This window comes from Armigeres subalbatus, chromosome 2 (genome assembly GCF_024139115.2).
Source record: "Armigeres subalbatus isolate Guangzhou_Male chromosome 2, GZ_Asu_2, whole genome shotgun sequence".
NCBI lineage: Eukaryota > Metazoa > Arthropoda > Insecta > Diptera > Culicidae > Armigeres > Armigeres subalbatus.
Genome location: NC_085140.1, coordinates 321,107,935 through 321,135,437, shown reverse-complemented (window position 1 = coordinate 321,135,437; position 27,503 = coordinate 321,107,935). Strand labels below are relative to the sequence as shown.

At 41.9% G+C, this 27,503-nt stretch overlaps 1 protein-coding gene across 1 annotated transcript; it reads left to right on the top strand.

The window, feature by feature from the left end:
- The first annotated feature begins 611 nt into the window (after window positions 1-611).
- On the top strand, window positions 612-22,249 carry LOC134209901 (general odorant-binding protein 69-like). Its single transcript, XM_062685922.1, has 2 exons — window positions 612-773; window positions 21,374-22,249. Exons 1-2 carry the CDS (start codon window positions 612-614, stop codon window positions 22,247-22,249), a joined length of 1,038 nt encoding a protein of 345 aa, XP_062541906.1.
- The last annotated feature ends 5,254 nt before the right edge of the window (window positions 22,250-27,503 follow it).

The window sequence follows — 27,503 nt, the reverse complement described above, 5'->3', positions numbered from 1 at the left end:
AATTTGAAAAATGCTCTACGATCACGTATTTCCTATTCAACAACTACATTTAAATATCAGTCATTGATGCATTCCCAGCTCAGTTTGAACATTCCATTCACCTGCCAACAAGCATGGGCCGTCACATACCGTTTCTCCTGATAGTTCTGCAGGCTGTGGCAACTGTGTTGACCGACGATTTGCTACATTATATAACTGATAAAAGCTTCGACACTGCGCTTCGTGAATGTGCCCAATACTTCCTGATTTCGAACGAGACCCTTGCAAGATACTACCAACAACGTTTCCCGTGTGTAGACGAAGTCAAACAGCTGGTGCGATGTACAATGATTAATTTGAACGCCTACGACGATAATACTGGACCCCTGGAAAACGTCCTTGGGAATTTCTTCAAACCTCATGTGTGGGATACTAAGCACACCGAAAGGACCAAAAGTTGTGTGGCAAGAGCCTTGGATCGCACCAGCCCTAGCGATGTTTTTCAACGAGCTTACGATACCTTCATATGTTACTACCATCAACTAGGCACCTTAGTTTCTGATGACCAACTCGTCCCATGTACACCATTGGAATTTAAACAGGTGATGACGTTTGTTGAAAGCGCTCTAAATATGCCTGCTGAAGTACTGCTGCAGTACAGTCAAGGCAACGTGTTGAACGAGCCGAGCTACCCCAATGCGTTGTATATTTTTGCCGTGCGAGCTGGCTACTACTCGGTCAGTGATGGAATTCAACTCGGTAATCTCTACACTCAGTTTGGTGTGCCGGAAATTGTAAGCCCAGGGACTCGTCAATGTGCGGCTGACGTAGCCAAAACTTACTCTAATTCCAACAACGTTACTATTATGTACCAAACGTTTGTCAACTGTCTGAATTCATTTCTTCCGCTAGAGAATTTAGTTCAAAGTTACGCAGTGCAAAAACTCGCGTGTAATGAATTACTTTCTGCAACAGCGATTTGAGCAGCGAATTCAGATTTTTTTCCATTTTAAACAGAATGCCAAGTGCGTAATGTCTTAGCTGATCGATTGTATATTAAAAAATGAAATTGATTTATAAAATATCTAGCCAAAAATAAAAAGTAAAACAACGGAAGAAATATAAATTGGTAATTGGTAAAGAAAAGAAAAACTATCAAAACGTCCTGATGGAAAAATTTAAAATCTCTTGAACAATAATTGAAAAAAGCAATATCATAAATATTCAAAAGAAACAATGAACAAGTGCTAAAATATATTATTTTATTTTATTTCTTGTGGAAATGGCTAGAGAAATTAGTGAATATTTGCGCTAAAATATTTGTTCAAATTTCAAGGAGTTTTCATGGAATATCATTATTTATTTATACATCATATGGGGCCCTCCTTAGCCGTGTGGTAAAACGCGCGGCTACAAAGCAAGACCATGCTGAGGGTGGCTGAGTGCGATTCCCGGTGCCGGTCTAGACAATTTTCGGATTGGAAATTGTCTCGACTTCTCTGGGCATAAAAGTATCATCGTGTTAGCCTCATGATATACGAATGCAAAAATGGTAACCTGGCTTAGAAACCTCGCAGTTAATAACTGTGGAAGTGCTTAATGAACACTAAGCTGCGAGGCGGTTCTGTCCCAGTGTGGGGATGTAATGCCAATAAGAAGAAGAAGAAGAAGAAGAGGGATCAACCAACTCAGATCATTTTTAATGGTTTTTAATCCACCTCGCCCCGCCTCCTCCCCGGTCGGGAAGGTTTTTGAGAAGATAAACCAATCTCGAGTCACGGGGTCTCAAGTAAGTCTTGCGAGCAAAGGCGTAGGATTGCCAATCCAAAGATGTCGAGTTCGATCCTCTGATGCTTTCAGGTGGGAAATATTCGCGACAGGGCATAGTGTATTCATTGTATTTGACACACAAAATACATACTCATGCAATGGCGAGCATCGAAAAGCTTTCAATTAAAAACTGAGGAAATGCTAATACACAATACTGAGTTGAAAAGCAGGCCAACTTCCAGTGGGAATCCAGAGCCATAGAAAAATAAGAAACCACTCACGAAGGGACTACGTGTTGAACATGTACACTGTGAAGAATCAGGTGGCCAAAAATCAAAAATTAACCTCCTTCATAATTAATCTTTCATACATTGACATACCGCCGTTGGGGGTGACAATGGGTCTAGGGGGTGAAAATGGGTCATCGCTCCCACCGACAGTATGGAATCTGAATCCTTCAGATAGGTCTCTTATAATTCTGTTTTTTTGCCCCCAAATTCATTCAATCAATTCTACAAGCGTTCTAACAGTTCTCGAAACAGTGACCCATTCTCAACTCCATTTGACTCATTGTCTCCCCGACAATGGTTCTAAATTTAATGCTTTGAAACATTAAACCCCAGAATATCAGTACTATTGACTGTAATCCCTATGGTTATCTAGATAAAGGCTTCAAAACCAGACAGTTGTCAGTTTTTGATGAACCAACGCGTTATTCAACTGATAATATCTTCAGCGTCAAATTATTGTTATTTTTCAACTCCTAAAAAAGGTTCTCATAGCTTGTTTCATTACTATCTTCCGAATGGTGAGTAACATATTGGAAAAAAGATAGCAAATCTTCTCAATAACGGGAGATGAAAAACTTTTTTTCATACAATATGATCCATATCATATGATAATTGAAATAGCAAATGTCATCGTTTAAGCGCAGGGGAGCGAAAAAGTCAAAAATTGAAGCACTCTACTGGTCACGCTACAACGACGCCTATTTTTTTTGGTTCTTGCTGCTGACCAGCTCCTGACCAAAGCTTCGCTTGGACTCCTACTGACCAACTAGCCAATTCTGTACGCGTACTCGTGATTCGCAGCCAATGCATGATCCCACGATGCCACGAGGCTTATGCGTCATGGATCCCGTACTGCGATTACGTTTCTTTAGAAATCTTCCTGGATCATAATCTGTTCCAGGGTTGTTAATTATCGTCGTTAATTCAACGCCAACTTCAATAACGATAACGGTTTCGTTGACGATAAAGTGAGCGTTGATTTAATGTTATCGTTATCGAGTACTCGTTGATTTATCGATAATTATCGTGTTAACTGTAATGTATACTACAGTTAAAAGTACAAATATTCTCAAGTTGGTATTACTAAACCTATTTCAAGCATTACATCACCTTCAAATATTCAGAATCGTGTTTAAATCGTGGATTTAATTGGAATTCGAAAAGGTCATCGAATTTACCAATCATAAAATCTCTTACAGAGTCTTAGTTTTCCATAGTAAAAAATCTGAGAATATTTTTAATGTCTTAACTGTAGTATCTTAGTATCTGTAGTCTTAGTATGATTAACAAAACTTCTATTTTTAAGATGCAAAACACCCAGTTAAACGATTATTTTTTTTTTCCAAGTTCGTTTATTTGGTAGGCTCAGGCGTGTATAACACTTTACGGAGCCATATTTCTTTGTGATATATACAATCAATGTCATTTTTTCAGTTAGTAAGAGAGGGATAGGAGCCAGCGTACTCGTGGTGACTCGAGGTTAGTTTACAATATTTAAGGATGGACGAGGCTTAGGATTCGGAATCAAGCAATTTCGGCTGCTCATCCGGGCATTTGGCGTAAGGGACGATGTGGCGTGTCGTCGTGCTCGAGGATTGGTTCTACTGGGAGCGTCTTCCGGATGGCCTGAGTAACGGAGATCTACGGAACATAGAGACAGAGTACAAAAAAAAAACTTTGACAGAAAAAAAAATTAGATTTTGATGTCAGAATCACAAATGAAACTATAAATGGCTTGCATATAGACCGCATCACGATCCCCCAAAACACCTCGAATTTCCCTGAAGGGTTGTTTACCTCGGGCCACTAGGGTATCCAATAGTCGCTCTCTGGAGGCGTCATTTTCCGAGCAGAACCAAACTACGTGATCGATGTCATCATAACCGGCTCCGCACCTACATAAGTTGCTATCGACAAGGTTTATTCTGTACAGATGTGCGTTTAGTGAATAGTGATTGGACATAAGTCTCGACATCACGCGAATGAAGCCTCGACTTAAGTCCTCACCACTGAACCACGCTCGCCCAGAAACTTTTGGAACTATGGAAAATAGCCACCGTCCGAGTTCATTGTGTGTCCAATTTCTTTGCCAACTTTGAAGAGTACTCTGACGGACTAATGGGAAAAACTCGTTGCTCGAGAATTGTCTATCATAAACCTCACCTTCCTGTGCGCCCACCTTTGCCAGCGAGTCTGCCTTCTCATTGCCGTAGATTGAGCAGTGAGAAGGGACCCAAACAAAGGTAATCTTGAATGATCTTTCGACCAAAACACGCATCTGCTCTCTTATGTTTGTAAGAAAGTAAGATGCGTGTAACAAATTTCATCGACCGAAGTGCCTCGATAGAACTAAGGTTATCCGAGAGGATGAAATAATGGTCTACGGGCTGATTGGAAATTATCCCCAAAGCGAAGTTAATTGCTGCAACATAAACCGAGCACGGTTCCTGAAGTTTTCGGAAGGTGGTTGAAGTTACATTGAAAACACCGAAGCCAGTGGATCCGTTGATGCGAGAACCATCAGTGAAATATCTGTTGTTGCAATTGACATGTTCATATTTTTCAGAAAAAAGTGAGGGAATATATATTTGTCGAAGATGATCTGGTATTCCTTGAATAGCATGTTTCATGGACAGATCGTATACAATTGAGGAACTGTCGTTGGTGAAGTGAACTCGAGGAGGATTATAACACGGAAGACAAAGATCTGATGATATGTAGTTGAGATAAACTCTCAGGAATCTTGAACGACAAGTTAGTTCAAGCAAATTATCGAAGTTATCTAGAACAAGTGTGTTACTTGTTCCACATTTGATGAGTTTTCTAAGTGAGAGTTCCCAGTAACGGTGTTTTAAAGGAGTGACTCCAGCAAGCACCTCCAGGCTCATGTTATGCGTTGAATGCATGCAGCCAAGGGCAATACTCAAACAACTATACTGAATTCGTTCCAATTTGATCAGGTGGCAATCAGCTGCTGAGAGGAAGCAGAAAGAGCCATACTCTAAAACAGAGAGAATAGTCGTTCTATAGAGTTTGATGAGGTCTTCCGGGTGAGCACCCCACCATGTTCCGGAGATAGAACGTAGAAAATTGATCCTTTTCCGGCATTTTTGTATCAAATACTCAATGTGGAGTTTCCAGGTACATTTGGAGTCAAACACGACCCCAAGGTATTTAGAAGATTGGTTGATGTCATCATTCAACAGCTTGAGTTTCAGTTGAGCAGGATACCGCTTCTTAGTAAACACAACCAACTGAGTTTTTTGCGGTGAAAACTCGATCCCTAAATGTCTGGCCCAAACAGTCAGATTATCCAGGGTACTTTGCAATGGTCCTTGCAAGACAGCTGCACATGGAGCTCTTAGAGAGACCACGGCATCATCTGCAAGTTGTCTGAGCGTGCATTGTCCTTCCAAACAATTGTCAATATCTTTGACATAGAAATCATAAAGCAAGGGACTTAAACATGAACCTTGGGGAAGGCCCATGTAACTAGTTCTGGAAGTTGTCAGAGTGCCGAGTGTGAAGTTCATTTGTTTTTCTGACAACAAATTGTACAAGAAATTATTCAAAATAACGGGTAATCCATTACTGTGCAGATTGTCTGACAGTACTTCTATGGAAACTGAATCAAAAGCGCCCTTAATGTCCAAGAATACTGAACCCAACTGCTCCTTGTGCGCAAAGGCTAGTTGTATATCTGAAGAAAGAAACGCTAGACAATCGTTTGTTCCTTTCCCTTTTCGAAATCCAAACTGAGTATTTGAAAGCAATGCATTCTCTTCGACCCAATGGTCGACTCTTGAAAGGATCATTTTCTCCAATAATTTTCTCATGCATGATAGCATGGCAATCGGTCGGTATGAATTGTGATTAGACGCTGGTTTCCCAGGCTTTTGAATAGCTATTACTTTGACCTGTCGCCATTCAGGTGGCACAATGTTGTACTCCATGAAACAGTTGTACAGGTCAAGTAATCGTCTTTTTGCGATATCTGGGAGGATTTTAAGAAGATTGAATTTGATGTTATCGCATCCCGGAGCAGAGTTATTCGATGAAAGAAGAGACATAGAAAGTTCCAGCATTGTGAATGGTCCACCCAAAGAACCGGGATCAGTGACTTATTCTCGAAATAGCGGTTCTGCTGGTACGGAATCTGGGCAGACCTTTTTTGCGAAGTTGAATATCCATCGATTGGAGTATTCTTCACTCTCATTGGTGGAAATGCGGTTCCGCATGTTGCGAGCCGTTTTCCAAAGTGTTGTCATTGAGGTTTCTCGTGATAGTCCCTCGACAAAACGTCGCCAGTAGCTACGTTTTTTTGCCTTGAGAAGATTTTTGAGTTTTCTTTCGAGCCTCAAATACTCTTGAAAAAGCTCTGACCTTCCGTGTTTACGGAAGGCCTTGAAGGCATCAGATTTCTCAGAATACAACTTAGTGCATTCATCATCCCATCCAGGAGTGGCTGGTCTTCTGATGACAGATGTACTTGGAACGCGTCGTTTCTGGGCTTCTAGTGCGCTTTTTGAATCAACTCAGTAAGGAATCGATATTCATCCAAAGGTGGAAGAGTATCAGTTGATTCAATACCAATTTTACCGCCGATGCAAATTTTGCCAGATCAATGTTCTTCGTGAGATCGAAAGGAACATTAACTGGCTCAGATTGATGATAGCCACTCTTAATTGTGGTGACTATCGGCATATGGTCACTACCATGGGGATCTTGAATAACCTTCCACGTGCAATCTAATGATAGTGAATTTGAACATAAAGACAGATCAATACGGCTTTGTTGACCATTTGGTCCTATTCGAGTTACTTCACCAGTGTTCAAAATATTCAAATTGAAATCGTCACACAAATCATAGAAAATAGGCGCTCTATAATCGTCATACGTTTCGCCCCATCCAATACCATGTGCGTTCATATCACCCAATATCAATACTGGAGATGATAGAAGGGAGACTGCGCTCCAAAAATGTCGACGATTAATAGAGGCATTTGGATGAATGTACACTGAAGCTATGCAAAGATCTTTATTCTTCACATTTACTTGGCATGCGACGATTTCTAAGCCGGGAACAGTCGGAATGGGAATTCTGTAGAAGGAGTAGCATTTTTTGATCCCCAAAAGAACGCCACCATAATGATCATCCCGATCTTGGCGAATAATGTTAAAATCGTGGAAGTTGATTTCATCTTCAGAAGAAAGCCATGTTTCAAAGAGTGCAAATATATCGCAATCGGAATTGCGAATCAAAAACTTGAACACGTCTAATCTATTTTTAAGACTATGACAGTTCCACTGCAGCACAGTGATTGTATCTTGTGTAATAGCCGTATTATCCATCGAAAGATACAATTCCTGCAAGAAGGGGCCATGAAACAGTCAATTGCTTCAGATAACTTTCCACTGTTGGTATAAAGAGGTCAATGATTGGCCTCAATGAATTCGGAATATTGAATAAATTCAAAAAACGGTCCACGAGGTCCTTAAAGGAGATCAATCCTCGCTTGGACGGAATATTTTTTCTGGAAGTGCGAATTGCATTTTTTCTTTCATTGATTCTCCTAACCGGATGTTTCTTGGAAACATCGGTTTTAGGCAATGGCGGGAATGTCTTGCTGCAACTAGGATCCAAAGGAGCAGTGAAGACAGATTGCTTCGGGATTTTAAATAATCCCCATTACCTTCAGATTTTGGCAAGCTTTTAAGGATGACTTTTGTTCTCTTACGGCGTGATCCAGGGAAGACGGTTGCTTCCTCTTTTCGGGCACGTGTACCTCCGAAGAATCATCCATATCAGCTACGTCGGAGTCCAATTCATCAGTGGCAATGGAATCGTAGTAATCACTTACTCGAACGGCAGCTGAAATAGCAGGTGGTTGTGGCGGATGTGTCTTGCGACTTAGCCATTTCTGCATATGACTGCTTGGAGCGCTGTACCAACGAGCGCTTCACTTTTTGGGTGCGCTTTTTGTACACCGGGCATTCTTGCAAACCATGGGGAGGATCCATGCCACAATAAGCGCACTTTGTAGCTTGTTGTTGACAGGACTCCTCCCTATGTTTTTCAAAACATTTGCCACAACGGGGCTTGTTGTCGCAAAACTCGGCAGTGTGCCCCAACTGTTTGCAGTTGGTACAATTGAACACCCTCGGCACAAAAAGACGCACCGGAAATAACATATTTTCAATATCTACATATTTTGGGAGAATCGAACCGGCGAACGTCACCCGAAGCGAACCTGACTTAGAATACACTCTTTTACCATCTACCATGGCAGCTGAATGCAACTCCTTGCAATCCAGAATATCCATGGTAGACTCCATTGCGTTCTTTAAGCGGCCTTTTCCCGCAAGTACATGCTTGCAAGTCAGGCTCGCTGCGTTGATCACACCTTCGATTTCGACCTCCCGCGAGGGGACATAAACCAAATATTCAACATTGTAGGCCTTGTCTTTAGCGATTTCGTTTGCATCCTTGTATGTAGGTGCGGTTATGCGTAGTTTGTTCCGATTTACCTGATGGAAATCAGTTTTCGGAAAACGACGCGTCAAATCTCGCTTAATGCCGAGAAAATCTAGGCTTTTCACTTTCTGCCGAAAGTAAACAACCCAAGGCCCAGGAGAAGATGCATGGTAGAATCGTGTGCGACCACCATCTTTGGGAGGCCCACTGCCCTCCGCAGTCTCCGCCTCCATTATCACCTCGCAAGGTGTTGGAAGTATAGTTATTACAAGCTAAGAAATAATAACTATTAACTAATTAGAAAAAAAACTAATAAAAAAAACTAATTCGAACTATTCTAATCAGAACCACTCTGTGGGAGAACAATATAACAATCTTTGCCACTTATCTGCGGCTGCTGCTGTAGGTAGCAGCAGTAACAATAGCCTGCTTCACTGGCGTCGCCAGAAGCAGCTACTTCCCCTCGCCGACAGTGATCGCCTTGGATCCGTAGGTAGGATACGCACCTCACAATAGCACTCGCACTACCGAACACAATCCGCGATGAGACACAGCATTCATTGAGGGTATGCAGGTAATCTTTGCTTAGAATGCAGTAATGCAGGTTGCTGCATCAAATATTGTTTCAGAGCTTGGATCCCAACATGTTGCCGAGGGATTCCGTCTCCAGCTGCTTATTCTTGCTTATCCGATAAGAAGGATTGACAAAGAAAAAGTCATCATGCGTTGGCGGTAGAAGCGTACATATATTGAAGTACATCTGTCTGGGTAGTTCTTATCAGAACACCTATGCGGCATTGTGAAATATCACTAAACAACCAACAGCACTACGAGGAACATTTGAATGGCGGCTCTTGGAAGGAGGCTTCCGAGACTCATGAAAGGAGGCTTCCGAGCCTCTTGAAAGGAGATTTTCTAGCCTTTTGGAAGGATGCATCCGAGCTTTTTGGAAAAGGTTTCTGAGCGAGTTTCTGAGCCTCTTGAATGGAGGTTTCCGGGCCTCTTGGATGGCTCTAAACCAAGCCTCCTTGGCTTCCGAGCTTCTTGAAAGAAGATTTCCGAGCCTTTTGGAAGGAGGCAGCCGAGCTTTTTGGAAAAGGTTTCTGAGCCTCTTGAATGGAGGTTTCCGAACCTCTTGTAAGGAGGCTTCCGAGCCTCTTGGAAGGAGGCTTCCGAGCCTCTTGGAAGGAGGCTTCCGAGCCTCTTGGAAGGAGGCTTCCGAGCCTCTTGGAAGGAGGCTTGAGCCTCTTGGAAGGAGGCTTTGAGCCTCTTGGAAGGAGGCTTCCGAGCCTCTTGGAAGGAGGCTTCCAGGCCTCTTGGAGGAGGCTTCCGAGCCTCTTGGAAGGAGGCTTCCAGGCCTCTTGGAGGAGGCTTCCTGAGCCTCTTGGAAGGAGGCTTCCAGAGCCTCTTGGAAGGAGGCTTCCGAGCCTCTTGGAAGGAGGCTTCCGAGCCTCTTGGAGGAGGCTTCCAGAGCCTCTTGGAAGGAGGCTTCCGAGCCTCTTGGAAGGAGGCTTCCAGGCCTCTTGGAAGGTGGCTTCCGAGCCTCTTGGAAGGAGCTTCCAGAGCCTCTTGGAGGAGGCTTCCAGGCCTCTTGGAAGGAGGCTTCCAGGCCTCTTGGAAGGAGGCTTCCAGGCCTCTTGGAAGGGAGGCTTCCGGGCCTCTTGGAAGGAGCCTTCCAAGCCTCTTGGAAGGAGGCTTCCGAGCCTCTTGGAAGGAGGCTTCCGAGCCTCTTGGAAGGAGGCTTCCGAGCCTCTTGGAAGGAGGCTTCCGAGCCTCTTGGAAGGAGGCTTCCGAGCCTCTTGGAAGGAGGCTTCGAGGCTTCTTGGGAGGGGGCTTCGAGGCCTCGTGGAAGGAGGCTTCCGAGCCTTCTTGAAGGAGGCTTCCGAGCCTCTTGGAAGGAGGCTTCCGAGCCCCTTGGAAGGAGGCTTCCGAGCCTCTTGGAAGGAGGCTTCCGAGCCTCTTGGAAGGAGGCTTCCGAGCCTCTTGGAAGGAGGCTTCCGAGCCTCTTGGAAGGAGGCTTCCGAGCCTCTTGGAAGGAGGCTTCCGAGCCTCTTGGAAGGAGGCTTCCAAGCCTGAACCTGAACTAACAGGAAACAATGGGACAGGATTCTGCGTCGAATGCAACGGTTAATGATAAGTGACAAACTTTAACTCGGTTTTTAATATAAAAAATGTATTTTGGCCATAATTTCCTATAGTCCGATCAGGCCAATTTTCAATAGTAAACAATGGGACAAGTTTCTGCGTCGAATGCGATTTGTTGCAAGCAAATTGCAGACATCACCTCAATTCATCGAACTGAGTCGATCGGTATATAACACTATGGGTCTCCAGGCCTTCTATCAAAAGTTTGTTTTTGGAGAGATCATATAGCCTTTACGTATCTTAGTATACGAGAAAGGCAAAAATCATCGGTCACTAGAAATGCTACATAGTATTATTACGGAACAATGAGTAAAACTATTCCAAAGTTTAGAGTTGGTCGGCGGCATGTGATAGTACAGATCTCGTAGAGCAATGAAAAATCATGGACGAGAACAGCTTTTCCAGGAAGGTTACAAAGTAACGACGGATGCTGTGCGACATTGTGTGGAGATTTCGAGCGAACACCCCAGTCCGTTTGAGTCCCTCCGGGGACTACAACAACTACAACGTGCCTGTTGTTCAAAATTTCGCTTAAGGTCACTCCTCACAGAATCCAAGTTTCAAAAGACTCGCGTTTTCGGGGGCACACCACTCGATACGGAAGCAACGCACAACTGGCAGCAAAGCTAAATCAACAAAAATTACATTTGTGCGCCGCCTCCGTATCGAGTGGTGTGCCCCCGAAAACGCGAGCACTTTGAAACTTTGATTCCGTGAGGAGTGACCTTAAAGGTGTCGTGCAGAGGGCTGGGTGTAGTAGCCAGGATACGATTTTCTACAGATTCAGCCAATTTATTTGCTTGGCGGTCCATAACAAAGTTGGCCAAATATTTGAAAAGGTGAGGCAACTCACCTGAAACGTGAGGCAACAAAAGTTGCACTGGAGGTGAATGCGTTGAAGACAAAGTACAGGGTCAGGTCCGGGAAGCATTGTTACGGTAGTTGATTCAAAAGTATAAGATTTCTAATGTCGTTCCTGTTCAAGTGACAAACATGTAGGTTACTTCAACCTGGCAGCCAAAGTACAGGTACTACAGATGTCAAACCGACGTTGGCGATGAAACGAAACATGTACTACAACATGATGCATAAATTATGGCCAATTGAAGCATAATTTGGTCAGGTCCGTGCTAAGCTGTAGTTTTTTAGCGTAGCCAACACCAACACAAAATAATGTACGTTATTGGAAAAGCTTAACCCTTATAAGGTATACGTCTGACGGTAGGGGTAAAAATTAACTTAAAAATTGAATATCTCTGGCGTTTCTGAGCCGATTTGTATAATTTTTTCTCAGAAGAACCGGATAGGTTTCTAGATTATGACAAGTGACTTAAAATTAGGATTGGCCACTTGGTCCCGGAGTTATTCCGGATTGTAGTGGGGTAGTTTTTTTTCCTGGTGGGTATTGCCGAATGAGACTTTAGTCTATGCTGTTAAAATGACCTAATACTGTGATTGGTTAACTCGGGAATGTATATCGGACATGTTCTGCCCGTGATGGAACTTTTTCTAACCATTCTAGGGATTATTAGCCCTTCCGGAACCGGCTATAAGGGATCTATATCCCGTGATGGCCAATGTGGAAAGGAAATTCCAAATATGACTTCCGACACATCATATGTCAAATTTTGCGATCAGGAGCTCGAAAGAGACCTCCAGGAATTGATATGGCAAAACATGGCCACATTGGCATGGTCCTAGGGCACCCGGAATCCGGTCCCGGTGGACCACTTTTACGAAAATTCCAAATATGGCTTGCGACACATCATATGTTATAATTTTGCGATCAGGAGCTCGAAAATGACCTCCAGGAATTGTTATGGCCAATCCTGGCCACATTGACATGGTCCTTGGGCACCCGGAATCCGGACCCGGTGGACCACTTTTGCAAAAATTCCAAATATGGCTTGCGACACATCATATGTCATAATTTTGCGATCAGGAGCTCGAAAATGACCTCCAGGAATTGTTATGGCCAAACCTGGCCACATTGACATGGTCCTAGGGCATCCGGAATCCGGACCCGTTGGACCACTTTTGCGAAAATTCCAAATATGGCTTGTGACACATCATATGTCATAATTTTGCGATCAGGAGCTCGAGAGTGAACTCCTGTAATTGATATGGCCTAACCTGGCCACATTGACATGGTCCTAGGGCACCCGGAATCCGGTCCCGGTGGACCACTTTTGTGAAAATTCTAAATATGGCCTGCGACACATCATATGTCGTAATTTTGCGATCAGGAGCTCGAAAATGACCTCCAGGAATTGTTATGGCCTAACCTGGCCACATTGACATGGTCCTAGGGCACCCGGAATCCGGTCCCGGTGGACCACTTTTGCGAAAATTCCAAATATGGCCTGCTAGCTACACATCATATGTCATAATTTTGCGATCAGGAGCTCGTAAATGACCTCCAGGAATTGTTATGGCCAAACCTGGCCACATTGACATGGTCCTAGGGCATCCGGAATCCGGTCCCGGTGGAACACTTTTGCGAAAATTCCAAATAAGGCTTGCGACACATCATATGTCATACTTTTGCGATCAGGAGCTCAAGAGTGAGCTCCTGTAATTGATATGTGAGGGTGACCTCCAGGAATTGATATGGCCAAACCTGGCCACATTGACATGGTCCTAGGGCATCGGAATCCGGTCCCAGTGGAACACTTTTGCGAAAATTCCAAATATGGCTTGTGACACATCATATGTCATAATTTTGCGATCAGGAGCTCGAGAGTGAACTCTTGTAATTGATATGGCCTCACCTGGCCACATTGACATGGCCCTAGGGCACCCGGAATCCGGTCCCGGTAGACCACTTTTGCGAAAATTCCAAATATGGCCTGCGACACATCATATCTCATAATTTTGCGATCAGGAGCTCGAGGGTGACCTCCTGTAATTGATATGGCCTAACCTGGCCACATTGACATGGTCCTAGGGCACCCGGAATCCGGTCCCGGTGGACCACTTTTTCGAAAATTCCAAATATGGCTTGCGACACATCATATGAAATAATTCTGCGATCAAGAACTCGAAAGTGACGTCAAAGAATTGATTTGGTCTAACCAGCCACATTGTCATGGCCCTAGGGCATCGGAATCCGGTCCCAGTGGACCAATTTTGCGAAAATTCCAAATATTGCTTGCGACACATCATATGAAATAATTTTGCGATCAGGAGCTCAAGAGTGACCTCCGGGAATTGATATGGTTTACCCTGGCCACATTGACATGGTCGTAGAGCACCCGGAATCCGGTCCCGGTGGACCACTTTAGCGAAAATTCCAAATATGGCTTGCGACACATCATATGAAATCATTTTGCGATCAGGAGCTCAACAGTGACCTCCGGGAATTGATATGGTCTAACACGGCCACATTGTTATGGTCCTAGGGCATCCGCAATTCAGTTCCGGTGGACCACTTTTGCGAAAGTTCCAAATATGGCTTGCGACACATCATATGTCATAATTTTGCAATCAGAAGCTCGAGAGTGACCTCCAAGAATTGATATGGCCAAACCTGGCCACAATGACATGGTCCCAAGGCATCCGGAATCCAGTCCCGGTGGACCAATTTTGCGGAGGTTTCCCAGAGTTCACTTTCGCGCTCCTGATCGCAAAATTATGACATCGGATGTGTCGCAAGTCAAATTTGGAACTTTCGCAAAATTGGTCCAACGGGACCGGATTCCGGATGCCCTAGGACCACGACAATATGGTCAGGTTTGGCCATATCAATTCCTGGATGTCACTCTCTTGATCGCAAAATTATGACATCGGATGTTTCGCAAGCAATATTTGAAATTCAATTATTATCAATTACAGGAGATCACTCTCGAGCTCCTGGTCGCAAAATTATGACATATGATGTGTCGCAAGCAATATTTGAAATTTTTGCAAAAGTGGTCCACCGGAACCCGATTCCGGGTGCTCTAGGAATATGTCAATGTGGCCATGTTAGCCATATCAATTCCTGGAGGTCATTTTTGAGCTCCTGATCGCAAGATTGTGACATATGATGTATCGCCATATTTGGAATTTTCGCAAAGTGTTCCACTGGGACCGGATTCCGGATGCCCTAGGACCATGTCAATGTGGCCAGGATTGGCCATATCAATTCCTGGAGGTCATTTTTGAGCTCCTGATCGCAAAATTATGACATATGATGTGTCGCAAGCCTTATTTGGAATTTTCGCAAAAGTGGTCCACCGGGACCGGATTCCGGGTGCCCTAGGAGCATGTCAATGTGGCCAGGTTTGGCCATATCAATTCCAGGAGGTCATTTTCGAGCTCCTGATCTCAAAATTATGAGATATGATGTGTCGCAAGCCATATTTGGAATTTTTGCAAAAGTGGTCCACCGGGACCGGATTCCGGGTGCCTTAGATCCATGTCAATGTGGCCAGGTTAGGCCATATCAATTACAGGAGGTCACCCTCGAGCTCCTGATCGCAAAATTATGACATATGGTGTGTCGCAAGCCATATTTGGAATTTTCGCATAAGTGGTCCACCGGGTCCGGATTCCGGGTGCCTAGGACCATGTCAATGTGGCCAGGTTTGGCCATATCAATACCCGGAGGTCACTCTCGAGCTCCTGGTCGCAAAATTATGACATATGATGTGTCGCAAGCCATATTTGGAATTTTTGCAAAAGTGGTCCACCGGAACCCGATTCCGGGTGCCCTAGGAACATGTCAATGTGGCCAGGTTAGGCCATATCAATTCCTGGAGGTAATTTTTGAGCTCATGATCGCAAGATTGTGACATATGATGTGTCGCAAGCCATATTTGGAATTTTCGCAAAAGTGTTCCACCGGGACCGGATTCCGGATGCCCTAGGACCATGTCAATGTGGCCAGGTTAGGCCATATCAATTCCTGGAGGTCATTTTCGAGCTCCTGATCGCAAAATTATGACATATGATGTGTCGCAAGCCATATTTGGAATTTTCGCAAAAGTGGTCCACCGGGACCGGATTCCGGGTGCCCTAGGACCATGACAATGTGGCCAGGTTTGGCCATAACAATTCCTGGAGGTCACTTTCGAGCTCCTGATCGCAAAATTATGACATATGATGTGTCGCAAGTCATATTTGGAATTTCCTTTCCAAATTGGCCATTACGGGATATAGATCCCTTATAGCCGGTTCCGGAAGGGCAAATAATCCCTAGAATGGTTAGAAAAAGTTCCATCACGGGCAGAACATGTCCGATATACATTCCCGAGTTAACCAATCACAGTATTAGGTCATTTTAACAGCATAGACTAAAGTTTCAGTCGTCAATACCCACCAGGAAAAAAAACTACCCCAATACAATCCGGAATAACTCTGGGACCAAGTGGCCAATCCTAATTTTAAGTCACTTGTCATAATCTAGAAACCTATCCGCTTCCTCTGAGAAAAAATTATACAAATCGGCTCAGAAACGCCAGAGATATTCAATTTTTAAGTTAATTTTTACCCCTACCATCTGACGTATACCTTATAAGGGTTAACATCGTAAAACATCCAATGTCAACCTTGATCAATGTGTAATTTAAATTATGCAAGTCCCCAATATGACTAATGAGTTCTATTGATTGAAAACTTAATTAATAAACAATCAATATTGCATCAAGATCATTAATTTGCTTCTAATTCGATCTTGAACAACATGAATAGAGTTCAAAAGTAAAATCTGAATTGACGATTGTTGACGTTTCATGCAATTGACAGCGGTCTATCTGTGCCCAGGACATCCAAACTAAGAGAGTCAGATGGGGTTGTTAGTCAAGTGAGATCAAGGTTTTTTTTGGCCCCCAATTATCTATGCAAAAGATGGGCTCGATCGGTTGCTTTTTGTATTTTTGCTCCTATCGGCTTTAATTTATCGCCAATCACGTCACTCAATACGTTTGCATATAGTCTGAAGAATGCCGAAAGACTTTGCTGAAGAAGGTACGTTGCTGGCACGTCTACCAAAAATGTTACAACGCTTCGAAGATGGATTGTTCAAACCGTGTGCAAGAAATCAAGTCGAGTCAAGTACGAGACACTGAAGACGGCCTTACTGTTGAGGTCGAAATACGTATCTGTCAAGATACAATTAAGTGGTGGAATTCAATGGGATTGTTTAAACTCGTCTTATGACAGGTGAAGAAATCAATGTTTCTGCCAGCACTACCGGGCTGGTTGTTAAAGAGCAAAACCTTCTTGTCCGGGTTTTTACATTAACCCTTATCCTCCCTTGATACTTTTTAGGCACTAAAAGATGACTTCAAAAAAGCATAACTCCGTTGATTCTCAACCGATTTTGACGATTCACCTACCTAACGAACCGGCTAGGTCTCTAGTTTTCAAACCTGAGAATTGGCATTGGCCATCTGGTTCCAAAATAATTCCGGGGTCGAGTAGGGTACCTTTTTTTTTCTCAAATCAAATGACCTTGCTAAAAGTCTTAAAACTAATTTTTTGACGTATCCTACTTTATGAAGTCACAAGACATGTTCAATAGTGCCTTTTCAAGGTTCCCTGGTGGGTTTGGACAGGTTCTGCGGAATTCCGGGGACCTGGTTCCTCCGAGAAGTGGCCACTTTTTGATTTGATCCGAAACCCATCTTGCGACGTCTGACACTTCATGATTTTGCGAAACGAGCTCAATAGAGTCTAATTGGAGGTACCTGGGTGGTTTTGGTCGGGTTCCGTGGCATTCCGGGGACCTGGTTCCCCCGGGGAAGTGGCCACTTTTTTATTCGATCCGAAACCCATCTTGCGACGACTCAAACTTCATGATTTTGCGAATCGAGCTCTATAGGGTATAATTTGAGGTACCTGAGTGGTTCTGGTCAGGTTCCGTAGCATTCCGGGGACCTTATTCCCCCGGGGAAGTGGCCACTTTTCGTTTTAATTCGAAAGCCATCTTGCGACGTCTCAAACTTCATGATACGATACAGGATGGGTTTCAAAATGCATCAAAAAGTTGCCTGGTAAACCAGATTCCCTGAACGCCACGGAACAGAACATGCACCACTTAAGTACATTGAAAAAATCTCTATTGAAATGTCTTGTGAAACCATGAAGTTTGTCCAGAGATGGGTTTACGATCACTACAAAAAATGCTAATTCCCATACAAACTTAAGACGCGATGCGGAAAGCGAGGGAGCAACCAATAGGGCTCTAATTCTGCACAGTTGTTTGGCACCCCAAATGGTTTCGAAAAACCATTGATTTGCAAAAATGGCCATGATGCCCCACCATGGATTCTCGCTGATGGCTGCAAAGGATGAACCTCGGTTGCTAAAGCTGGAAGGGTACAATGGGCTGGGCATGTTGCAAGAATACCGGACAAATACCATACCAAGATGATATTCGCTGCCGACCCGGCAGGTATTGGAAGGCGTGGACTGCAGCAGGATGTGTGGGCGAACCAAGCACCAATCGATTTGGCGTGCGTGTGGCGTAACCGAGGATGAGAGATGTGACCTCGAACTGTACATAGTAAGCATATGCGGTATTTCGAAAAATTTCGTTTCAGGTGGTTCGAAACGAAATTCCGCGGAATTTGAGCATGGCGAAATCTGACTTCTTGATTTCGTTTCGTTTCGTAAAATTACAAAAATTTCGCTAGAAAAAACTAGCTTCTAACGAAATTTAACGAAATTTCGCGGAATTTCGAAACAAATTTAAACTTGAACCATACTTTATATTATCAAAAAATTTGGCTGCGCCGCTGAACAAAATCATAAAAAACAGCTTTATGATTTTACATTTTTATGTTATACAGCTTTTTCTATTAACGCTTACTACATAATCCCATTATGAGTCGACACATACGTGATATGTTTTCTTCTATGAAACGTCTTTGGTGTTTTGTTAGAAATATCTAAAAGAAAACAAAAAGTATCTTTAACTATTCTATCTTATGTTTTACAATAGTGATCCGACTCAATATTTAAGACGTCAGGCTTAGAGTGTATATTTAATTGGATATAATAAATCAGATAAGTATAACTTTGTTAAAGCGGCAAAGTCGTGGCGTGGATTCCTAGGGCCCTTTTAAGTTTTTAGCGCCTCTTTCTTATTAAAGGCCAATTTGTTCACCTCCGCTTAGGCCTCAAACCAGGTTTAAGCGCATGAGTAAGCACCGCTTAAGAGTAAGGAAGGCCCTAAGGAAAACATAATGCAACGTTTTACGTTTAAGCAACAATTAGAATCTTACCTAAAAGTAAGTGGATTGAAGGCACTCAACACAACAGTCAATATTAGGCGAATCATCGAAATGTACATACAGCCCACAAGATTTAAACTCTGTGATATTATTTGACTATTTGCACAATATGAGTGCAGAATCGATCGTGTTGCTGCTAATCATGGGACGGCAGCTAGTCTAGGAAACGCAAACTGAAAAATATCTGCCTCGTGAGCATACATTTTTTTAATCAGAGTGCTATCGATCGTGTTGATGCTGGTCATGCTAGCTAGTGCGGGAGAATACGAGATGAAAAAAATAATGTCTGCATCGAAGAGCACAAAATTATGTAGTGCAGAATCAATCGTGTTGTAGAAGTTTACTAAACGAAGCACAATGACTATGTGTCGGATTGATTTGAAACACAGTTTTCGTCTTCGGGTTTCCAAAATAACTTCGTTTAGTCGCTTACCAAGGTGGCTTCACATGAATTACCTTTTCAACTAACCAACGATTTCTTTCCCGTGGCGCTCACGGATATGCAGAGCATTCCTCTGTCTCTTATAACAATGAGTGTCAACCCTAGCAGCTCAATTTGGACCGATTTGGTAATGCAGCTACTCAAATGTGATCAAATTCAAAAATGTGATGACTGTAAGGACGTGACCAGCATCGTTATTGGTCATGAATTGGAAACTTCGAAGCAAGAACAATGAGATTTTTTTATCCCAAGGAGATTATTTAATTGGTAAGCTCTACATATTCGCTGTTTCTCGGCCAATTATGATTAGCAACCACGATGTGTACAATTAATCATTTTTTACTATTTGCACAATATGTAAGGAACATTGCGGAGTCATGGGCTTTTTGCATGCCTCATATGCACACACATATACAAGGACAACCACACAACAATTTCTATATTATTACATACTTACTGATATAAAACTGAACAGATAAAAAAATGATCAAATTCAGGACCACTCGCTCCACGATGAATTAATTTGAAAGCGACAAAAATGCTGGGGTATCGCCTTATCGCCAATAGTATATAAACGGGAACGCGGCAATTTATCACATACTGCTTCTTCTGTAATTATAGCTCTATTGGTTGCAAAACAGATATTTAGCTTCGAAAAAGTTAAATTAGAATTGCGTATATATAATAACAACCAACTCAAAAAAAAAAATCGGCGGAAAAAAATTAAAATTTCGTTTCGTTTCGTAAAATTTCGAATTCAATGGACCTTGATTTCGTATCGTTTCGAAATCTCGGAAGTAAATCTATATTTTGTTTCGATTCGTATCGAATCAGCATAGGCATTTTCGTTTCGTTTCGTTAGGAAAAAGTGTGTTATCGCATACCCTTAGTACATAGTAGAGTCCATATTTTGATTCAGTGTTATCTGTTTAGATGTAAGCCAATAAAAAGTCAATAAAGGAATTAACGATTCCATGCTTTACGAATTTAATCAATGAGTTATCTCTTCACATTAGAATAGAATCTGAGCTATCTAATAGTTGTATCAGTTGAATCAGACAATTAGATTACAACCTTGTGAATGTATTGAACAACAAAATGGCTTAGAATAGAACTGATAGAAGATATTTTCCAATAAAACTAGCGTTCTATCATAGAACACTAGTTTTGTTGGAAAATATTCAATCGTTCGAATCATTAACAATGAATCATCCACTTCATAAGACGAGTTTAGTACAATTCCATTTAATTCCACCACCTCGTATTACTTTTACATATATATACGTATTTCGACCTCAACTGTAAGGTCGTCTTCAGTGTTTTGTACTTGAAGTCGAGCCAAGTACGAGACATTGAAAACGACCTTACAGTTGAGCTCGAAATACGTATATGTAAAGGTAATACGAGCTGGTGGAATAAAATAAAATTGTACTACACCCGTCTTATTCCACTTAAAAAGAGCTGAATAATTTTTTTGTAAAATGAATCAAAGTTTGTTCAAATTTCGAAAATCTCAAGTCTTCTTGAAATATAGCAGCCGATGATCAGATCATTAGGACAAATTCTACAAAGCGCTTTTAAAATGCCACATGTCTGCAATTACGATAGGAAATACCTAACAATAATTGGGATGATGCAGGCAAGCGCATGTGCATCGTATGTGTACTTTTTGCATCACTTACGTGCACGCGACGTAAACTTCCGCGCGTTTGCAATGGCTTTCAAGAGACAAAGTTTACAATAACTAGAAGTACTAATTGAGGAAAACGTAATTCCTAGCAAAGTGAGATATTTACAACAGGATAGGAATGATGTTTATACATATCATAACCACACGAAACGAAACGCACTCTCTGAACAACATTACCAAATGAATCAAAATTATCTCATACAGGACGTGCCGTTTGCGTTCGCTTTTGCTGAACGTACCAACGCTTCTCACTTGTTGTAACTCTTCGTTATAATTTCCAACTCTGGCTACCCATCCAAACAATCAGCACGTATTTCCTGGTAATCAATCACATTTATATATCATCCAATGATGCTCTTCAAGCTCAGTGCAAACATTCAATCCGGCTACAATCTGCAGACAACCATGAGACGTTTAGTATCGTCTATTCTAATGAGCCTTTTCGTAGTGCTAACTGTCGGTTTACCCCACAAAGAAACAAGAAAAAGCTTCGATACCGGACTGCGCGAGTGCGCTCAATATTTTCTAATATCGGACAAGACCATTTCGAGGTACTACAAGCAAGGATTCCCGTGTAAACAAGAGGTCAAACTTCTAATACGCTGCACCATGCTCAATTTAAATGCCTACAACGATGACTCGGGTCCGGTTGAACGTGTGCTGGGTAAATTCTTCAGACCTTGCCCAACAGATACGACGTACGTCGAACGGACTGATCGTTGTGTAGAAAAAGCGCTTAGCAGAAACCCAAGTGATATTTACTCGCGAGCTTACGACAGTTTCATGTGCTACTTCCACGAACGAGGAAATTTAGTTGCTGCTGATCAGTTCATCCCAAAAACAGCTCTGGAAATCACCAATCTGTTGGAATTCGACGTCAGTGCTCTGGGTCTGTCGGATGAAATTCTGCACCAGTATTGTCAAGGCAACCTTTTGAAGGAGCCAAACTACCCCAATGGGTTGTTCGTGTGGGCCGTCGGAGGGGGCTACTATTCGGTGGTTGACGGAATTCAGCTGGACAAGATTTACGCCCAGTACGGAGTGCCGGCCATCATCTGCCCAGAAACGCGTCAATGCGCAGCCGAGGTTGCCAAAACTTACTGCAGCTCCGGTCATGTTACCATCATGTTCAACACCTTCATGAACTGTATTCAGTCGTTCCTGCCGCTGGAGGATGTGGGTCAAGTGTTCGCCTCGCAACAACTAAGGTGTAAGCAATTCATTACTGATAGTAGCTAATGATTGAAGCAAATAGTTTGATATTATAGAATAAAGTTTGTTTTGAGAAATAGTTGTTAACATTCAGTCTATTTATTATTTATGTTACTTTTATTCATCTTCATTTTATTTTGTTGCTCTTCTTCTTCATGTTCTTTTGGCTATTCTTTGAACCACCGAAAAGTCATAGAATGCGTCTATAATAGAGGAATTATCCTTTGAAGCCATTTACGAAACATTGTTTCATATAGTGCTTACCTAGTTGAGTTCTACACCAAAAAATACTAGACATTGACGATGATTCAACATCAGCTCATTCATTTCGACTGCAGACGAAGAATCAATCTCGTTTGTGATCTTAGATAAATTGCAACTTTCGTTGGTTTTGAAGCCTTATATGGGAATTAACCCTGAAAAGATATATTTACCATAAACCTGCGACGAAATACCCGTTTTGTTTTGTTTCAATTTGATTCATTCCCATTGTGAAAACATTAACAGAATCCGATTATTTCTTAACTGGTATAGTTTTCCAATTTCTACTTCGTCAGCTGTCCCAAAGTTGGTGATTTCTTTCCCCACCCACACTCACCACCCATGTTCTCAAAGAAAGGCAAAGAAAGACAGTGGAACCAAAGCAAGTGAAAGCATCCTTAACAACTTTCCCAGCATACAAAAACTTCTTCCACAAACAGTTAATTTGCATAACATTTTATGCAGATTTCGAATCTGGCAAAATTGTGCCCGGTTTGACGCTGGAGCTATCTGTCTATCTGTCTGTCTTCTGCCGCATCGCTAGGAAAATTCTATTTTCACGCCTCAGTCATCAAGCTGGCTCGCCCAATTTGACACCCACGACCAGCCTTTACCGTTGGCAACCCATCGATGGTTGCACTGGTTCTGTTTACAGTGTGCGAACATTTCCCACTCATAGCGCGAAAAAGTTCTCCACCAGCCGGTACAGCTGAGGGGAAGGTGAACTGAGACGAACCATGAGGTTTGATTGATGCAAAAGCATAATACAGTGTCAGTGTCCATGTATTGTATAATTTATATGGTTAACAAATATTAAGTTGAGCTTTGGAACTCAAACTTTAAACGAATAGGAAACATCACCAAATGTCGCCTGCTGTTGTACATCCATAAAGAATATACGTGCGTTCAACAATGGGAAAAAGTGTTAATTGTTCAACATTTTTCGAATTTACCTTGTTGTATAAAAAATGTCTGCTCAGATAAAGGCACTTTTTCCGAGAAGGCGCAAATGGATTCATGTTGGGCCATTTTCCCCTATCTAGTTGGAATCTTCGCTCCATTCATCACCAACTGCGGTACAAAAGGATCAACCTCAGCTGACTCCTACAGATTCGAATCTGTTTGCTAATTCGGTAAGTAGACAACTACCAACCTCCACAAGCATCACCATCCACCCACCCACCATGACTAAAGGGCCGGTTAATGCCAGGTTCGACGAGAGTGGTTTTATTTGAAATATCCCCCCAGGGATAGAGGATAGGCGGCGGCAGGGAGTCCACTGACGACGATCGCACAGCAAGGGTAATGATATGCGAATAACTTTGACTCGCTGAAGACAATTGTCACGTGTAATAAATTACATGCACAGAAGCGGTGAACAGTGACCGAAAGCTTGGACTGAATCCCCAGCAAAACTAACTAATGTAATTTATTAACCTTTGTCTTTTTGTCCTTTTTTCGTTTTGTCGTTTTGTCCTTTTTTCTTTTTGTCGTTTTGTCCTTTTTGTCCTTTTGTCTTTTTGTCCTTTTGTTAATTGGTCCTTTTGTCCTTTCGTCCTTTTGTCCTTTTGTCCTTTTGTCCTTTTGTCCTTTTGTCCTTTTGTCCTTTTGTCCTTTTGTCCTTTTGTCCTTTTGTCCTTTTGTCCTTTTGTCCTTTTGTCCTTTTGTCCTTTTGTCCTTTTGTCCTTTTGTCCTTTTGTCCTTTTGTCCTTTTGTCCTTTTGTCCTTTTGTTCTTTTGTCCTTTTGTCCTTTTGTCCTTTTGTTCTTTTGTCCTTTTATCCTTAAATGTTTATTTATGCGACGAAGCCGATCCCCATGTTCCTTCAAGTTTTTAAATAAATCTCCGTTGCTCGTTTACTCGTCACTGTGCCACCCCGTAAAGGTGATGCGAACCGAACATTCGCCATGTGAATACACAGATTCATCTGGTGCGCACATCTCACCCCCAGCACTGTAGCGGAGTAACAGAGGACGAGAAACGATTTGAATTGCTAATGCTATTGGTGAGGTTAGATTCGCACTGTGACCGGCGTGTGTTTGTGTGAATATTTGGCTCAAGGGAATTGGAGCGCAAACAACTTTCGGTAGTATCGTTGGATGGCGACTAAATAGAAAGTTCCGCATCCGGTGATGAGTCGTTTCTCATTCCATTCATGCAGCACTGTTACAGATGGCATTTGTGGGTGGAAAAAGTTTTACCTGAATGTTAATCGCCTTCTCGATGGGGAAGATGTAAATCGATTTCCCATAGATTTAAACCGCATTTGGAACAAGCAGTCAATTAGACTTATTGGTTGGTAGGTAATGGATTCCGCGCCAAGTCCTCATCGGCAAACTTTGATTAAGCACGTTGTTCTCAGTTATATACAGCCAGTGATAAATTTACTCTTGCTAAACGATGTAATACGTTAGAAGAGTATTATCTTGAATGTAAAATTCCCAATCTACTTATCCTTGTAGCAGTTCATGTTAGGGTATGGGTTAGGGTATGTGGCTCAAAACTTGGCCTAATATGCTGCGGTTGAGCACATTTATCGTTATAAAGCTTCATATATTGAAGTTCCAACCAAAATTATTCCACCAGTCGCTAAGCCTACTTTTGGTTTTGACGCCAAACAGCAAAAAACGACGATGAATGTCCACAAAATTTTATTTAAACCAGCAAAAGTCTCGATTGAATTGGACAAAATGTTGACCCATTGTCTCCCGACACGGCTCTCAGGTGAATGTATTTTCAGCCTACTTGGGACGAGTGATTGTTGATTTCGAACATACGAAAGATAAAGATGGTTGGATTGGGTCTCCGAGGCTCATTAACAGTAAAACGTTATATTGATAACCAAACATGATATGAACTTGTTTGAAATTAAAGTAAAGATAGAGAGTGAGTGCTAGTAATGGACCCTGTACGTATAATGGACCCCCTGATCAAAACCCCAAATTAAGCGATAAAAACGACTATTTTCTGCACACTTCCGTCGGTTGGAAGTCGCTTCATTTAACATGACAGCAGTTCGTTACATTCGTTATGGACAGGGAAGCAGGAATTTAGTTATATTGACTTATTTGTAAATGTAAATATGCTGAAGGGTTCATTACTAGCACATAAGGGGGGTCCATAATAGGCACAAGGAACATGTGGGAATAGAACATGTTAATCAAATAGAGGGACCGTAATACGTATATAAACAAACTCGATGTTGCGTATTACCCAAGTAACCACCAAGCATTAATTATCTAATCCAGTGATCCCCAAAGTGCGGCCCGCGGGCCACATGCGGCCCTCCAAGACTTTTCCTGCGGCCCGCGAAAGATTTTAGAGAATACACTACATGTGGCCCACTGTTAAGCATAAAACATGACTAGAAAAGCTTTTCATTGTGCCCATTTTTTGTTGCATTCGAGGATTTTATCAAGTTTGCACCATTATTTTTGTTGAAGCATGAATTGTTTTATCATCATGATTAATGAAATTTATCACTTCAAAAATATTATGTAGGCTAACAGCAAACATACATCGATATTATTGCCCCGGGCTATAAAAATAGCAAATTATTTCTTCTCGTATTTAATCGAGCTTAATGTTGAGCTTCATGTAAGAATAATGCTGCTTTACACTGCTCCGTAATAAAAATGCTTTTATTCTTATAATAAGTAAGGGCTCGGCGAAATTCAAATGAAAAATTTCTGGATAATTAACTCCAGGAAACACGTTGACTATCATGTTAACATACTTTAAGCTACGGAAAATATTGAACGAAATCAAGATTTTTTCCATGCTCCGATATTGATGAAGAGAAGGTTTCAGAAAATTCAATTGATATTCGGAATGCAGATTTACTCAAGTTCTATGCAACACTGCTGACATGTTCACCTGACTTTAAAAACACTTTGAAACATGCTGTCGTTATTTGCGCGACAACTTATAGTGGACAACAATCCTTAAAAATAAATACATAAGGTCATATAGTCGGAGTTCTGCTAAACCGCACCAAGCGGCTTTTAGATTGTTTTGTGATACTTTGCTCGTAAAAAGAACACAAAACAATATTCGTATCTATGTTTGCACTTTTTTGATACAAATATCTTCGATTACTAATACGAGTATAGTTCAAAGTTTTGTAAACAATTACAATCGCAACACGTTGTTTTGTGCGCAAAATTGGGTGATTTTCAATTCATTTGCACTTGGTGCGGATTGGCAGAACACCGACCATATGATCATTTGGAAAAACACCTTAGAATACTTTCTGCCAACAGAACCGAAAAGATTGTGATGCAAAAGAATTATCTCCTGTCAAGTCTGAAAGAGCAGAGACAGTAGTATCGATTCATATAGTCAGCTACGGCGATAAAATCTGCAGTATTAAATGTCTTTACAAGTATGTTTTAGAAAAATATTATTTAAAGGAATAAAATATTTTGTCAAAATTTTATTTTTGATACAAAACATCATTTTGTACTAAGCTTTGAAATGAAAAACAAATATTGCAAATATACTGCGGCCCGCTTCAACAGTTCAAAATTGCAATGCGGCCCTTGATAGTAAGCATGCTGGGGACCACTGATCTAATCAATCACAAATCAGCATACTAAATGCTAATGGCATTAGATCAGTTTAACCGATGTAAAGATGCATTTATTCATCAAATGTCTGTCAACGATACACTACTTCAGCATTACGAATCCAGCGATTACTTATGCTTTATTTCAACATGACAAAGTCGAGTCAAGTACGAGACACTGATGACGACCACACAGTTGTGGTCGAAATACGTATCTGCAAAGATATCGAAAATAATTGGTGGAATTGAATGGAGAGTACTTAACTCGTCTTAGACGGTTGAATACATTCCACTAAAAGAGCTTAATATATTTTTATGAGAAAGTAATTAGGCATTATTTCGGTCGGGCAGCAAAATAAAATTTCCATAAAAAATTAGAAATTTTCCATAAGCAATTAGGAAATTGCCAATAAAGAAATCATGGTATGAGCAATAAATAAACATAAAATTTCCA

Bases quoted from the DNA above. Each gene is read 5' to 3' on its own strand.
- LOC134209901 (XM_062685922.1), top strand. From the start codon at position 612: ATGCCTGCTGAAGTACTGCTGCAGTACAGTCAAGGCAACGTGTTGAAC. The intron at 774-21,373 runs GTAAGCCCAGGG...ATGCTCTTCAAG, and splicing joins AGTTTGGTGTGCCGGAAATT to CTCAGTGCAAACATTCAATC.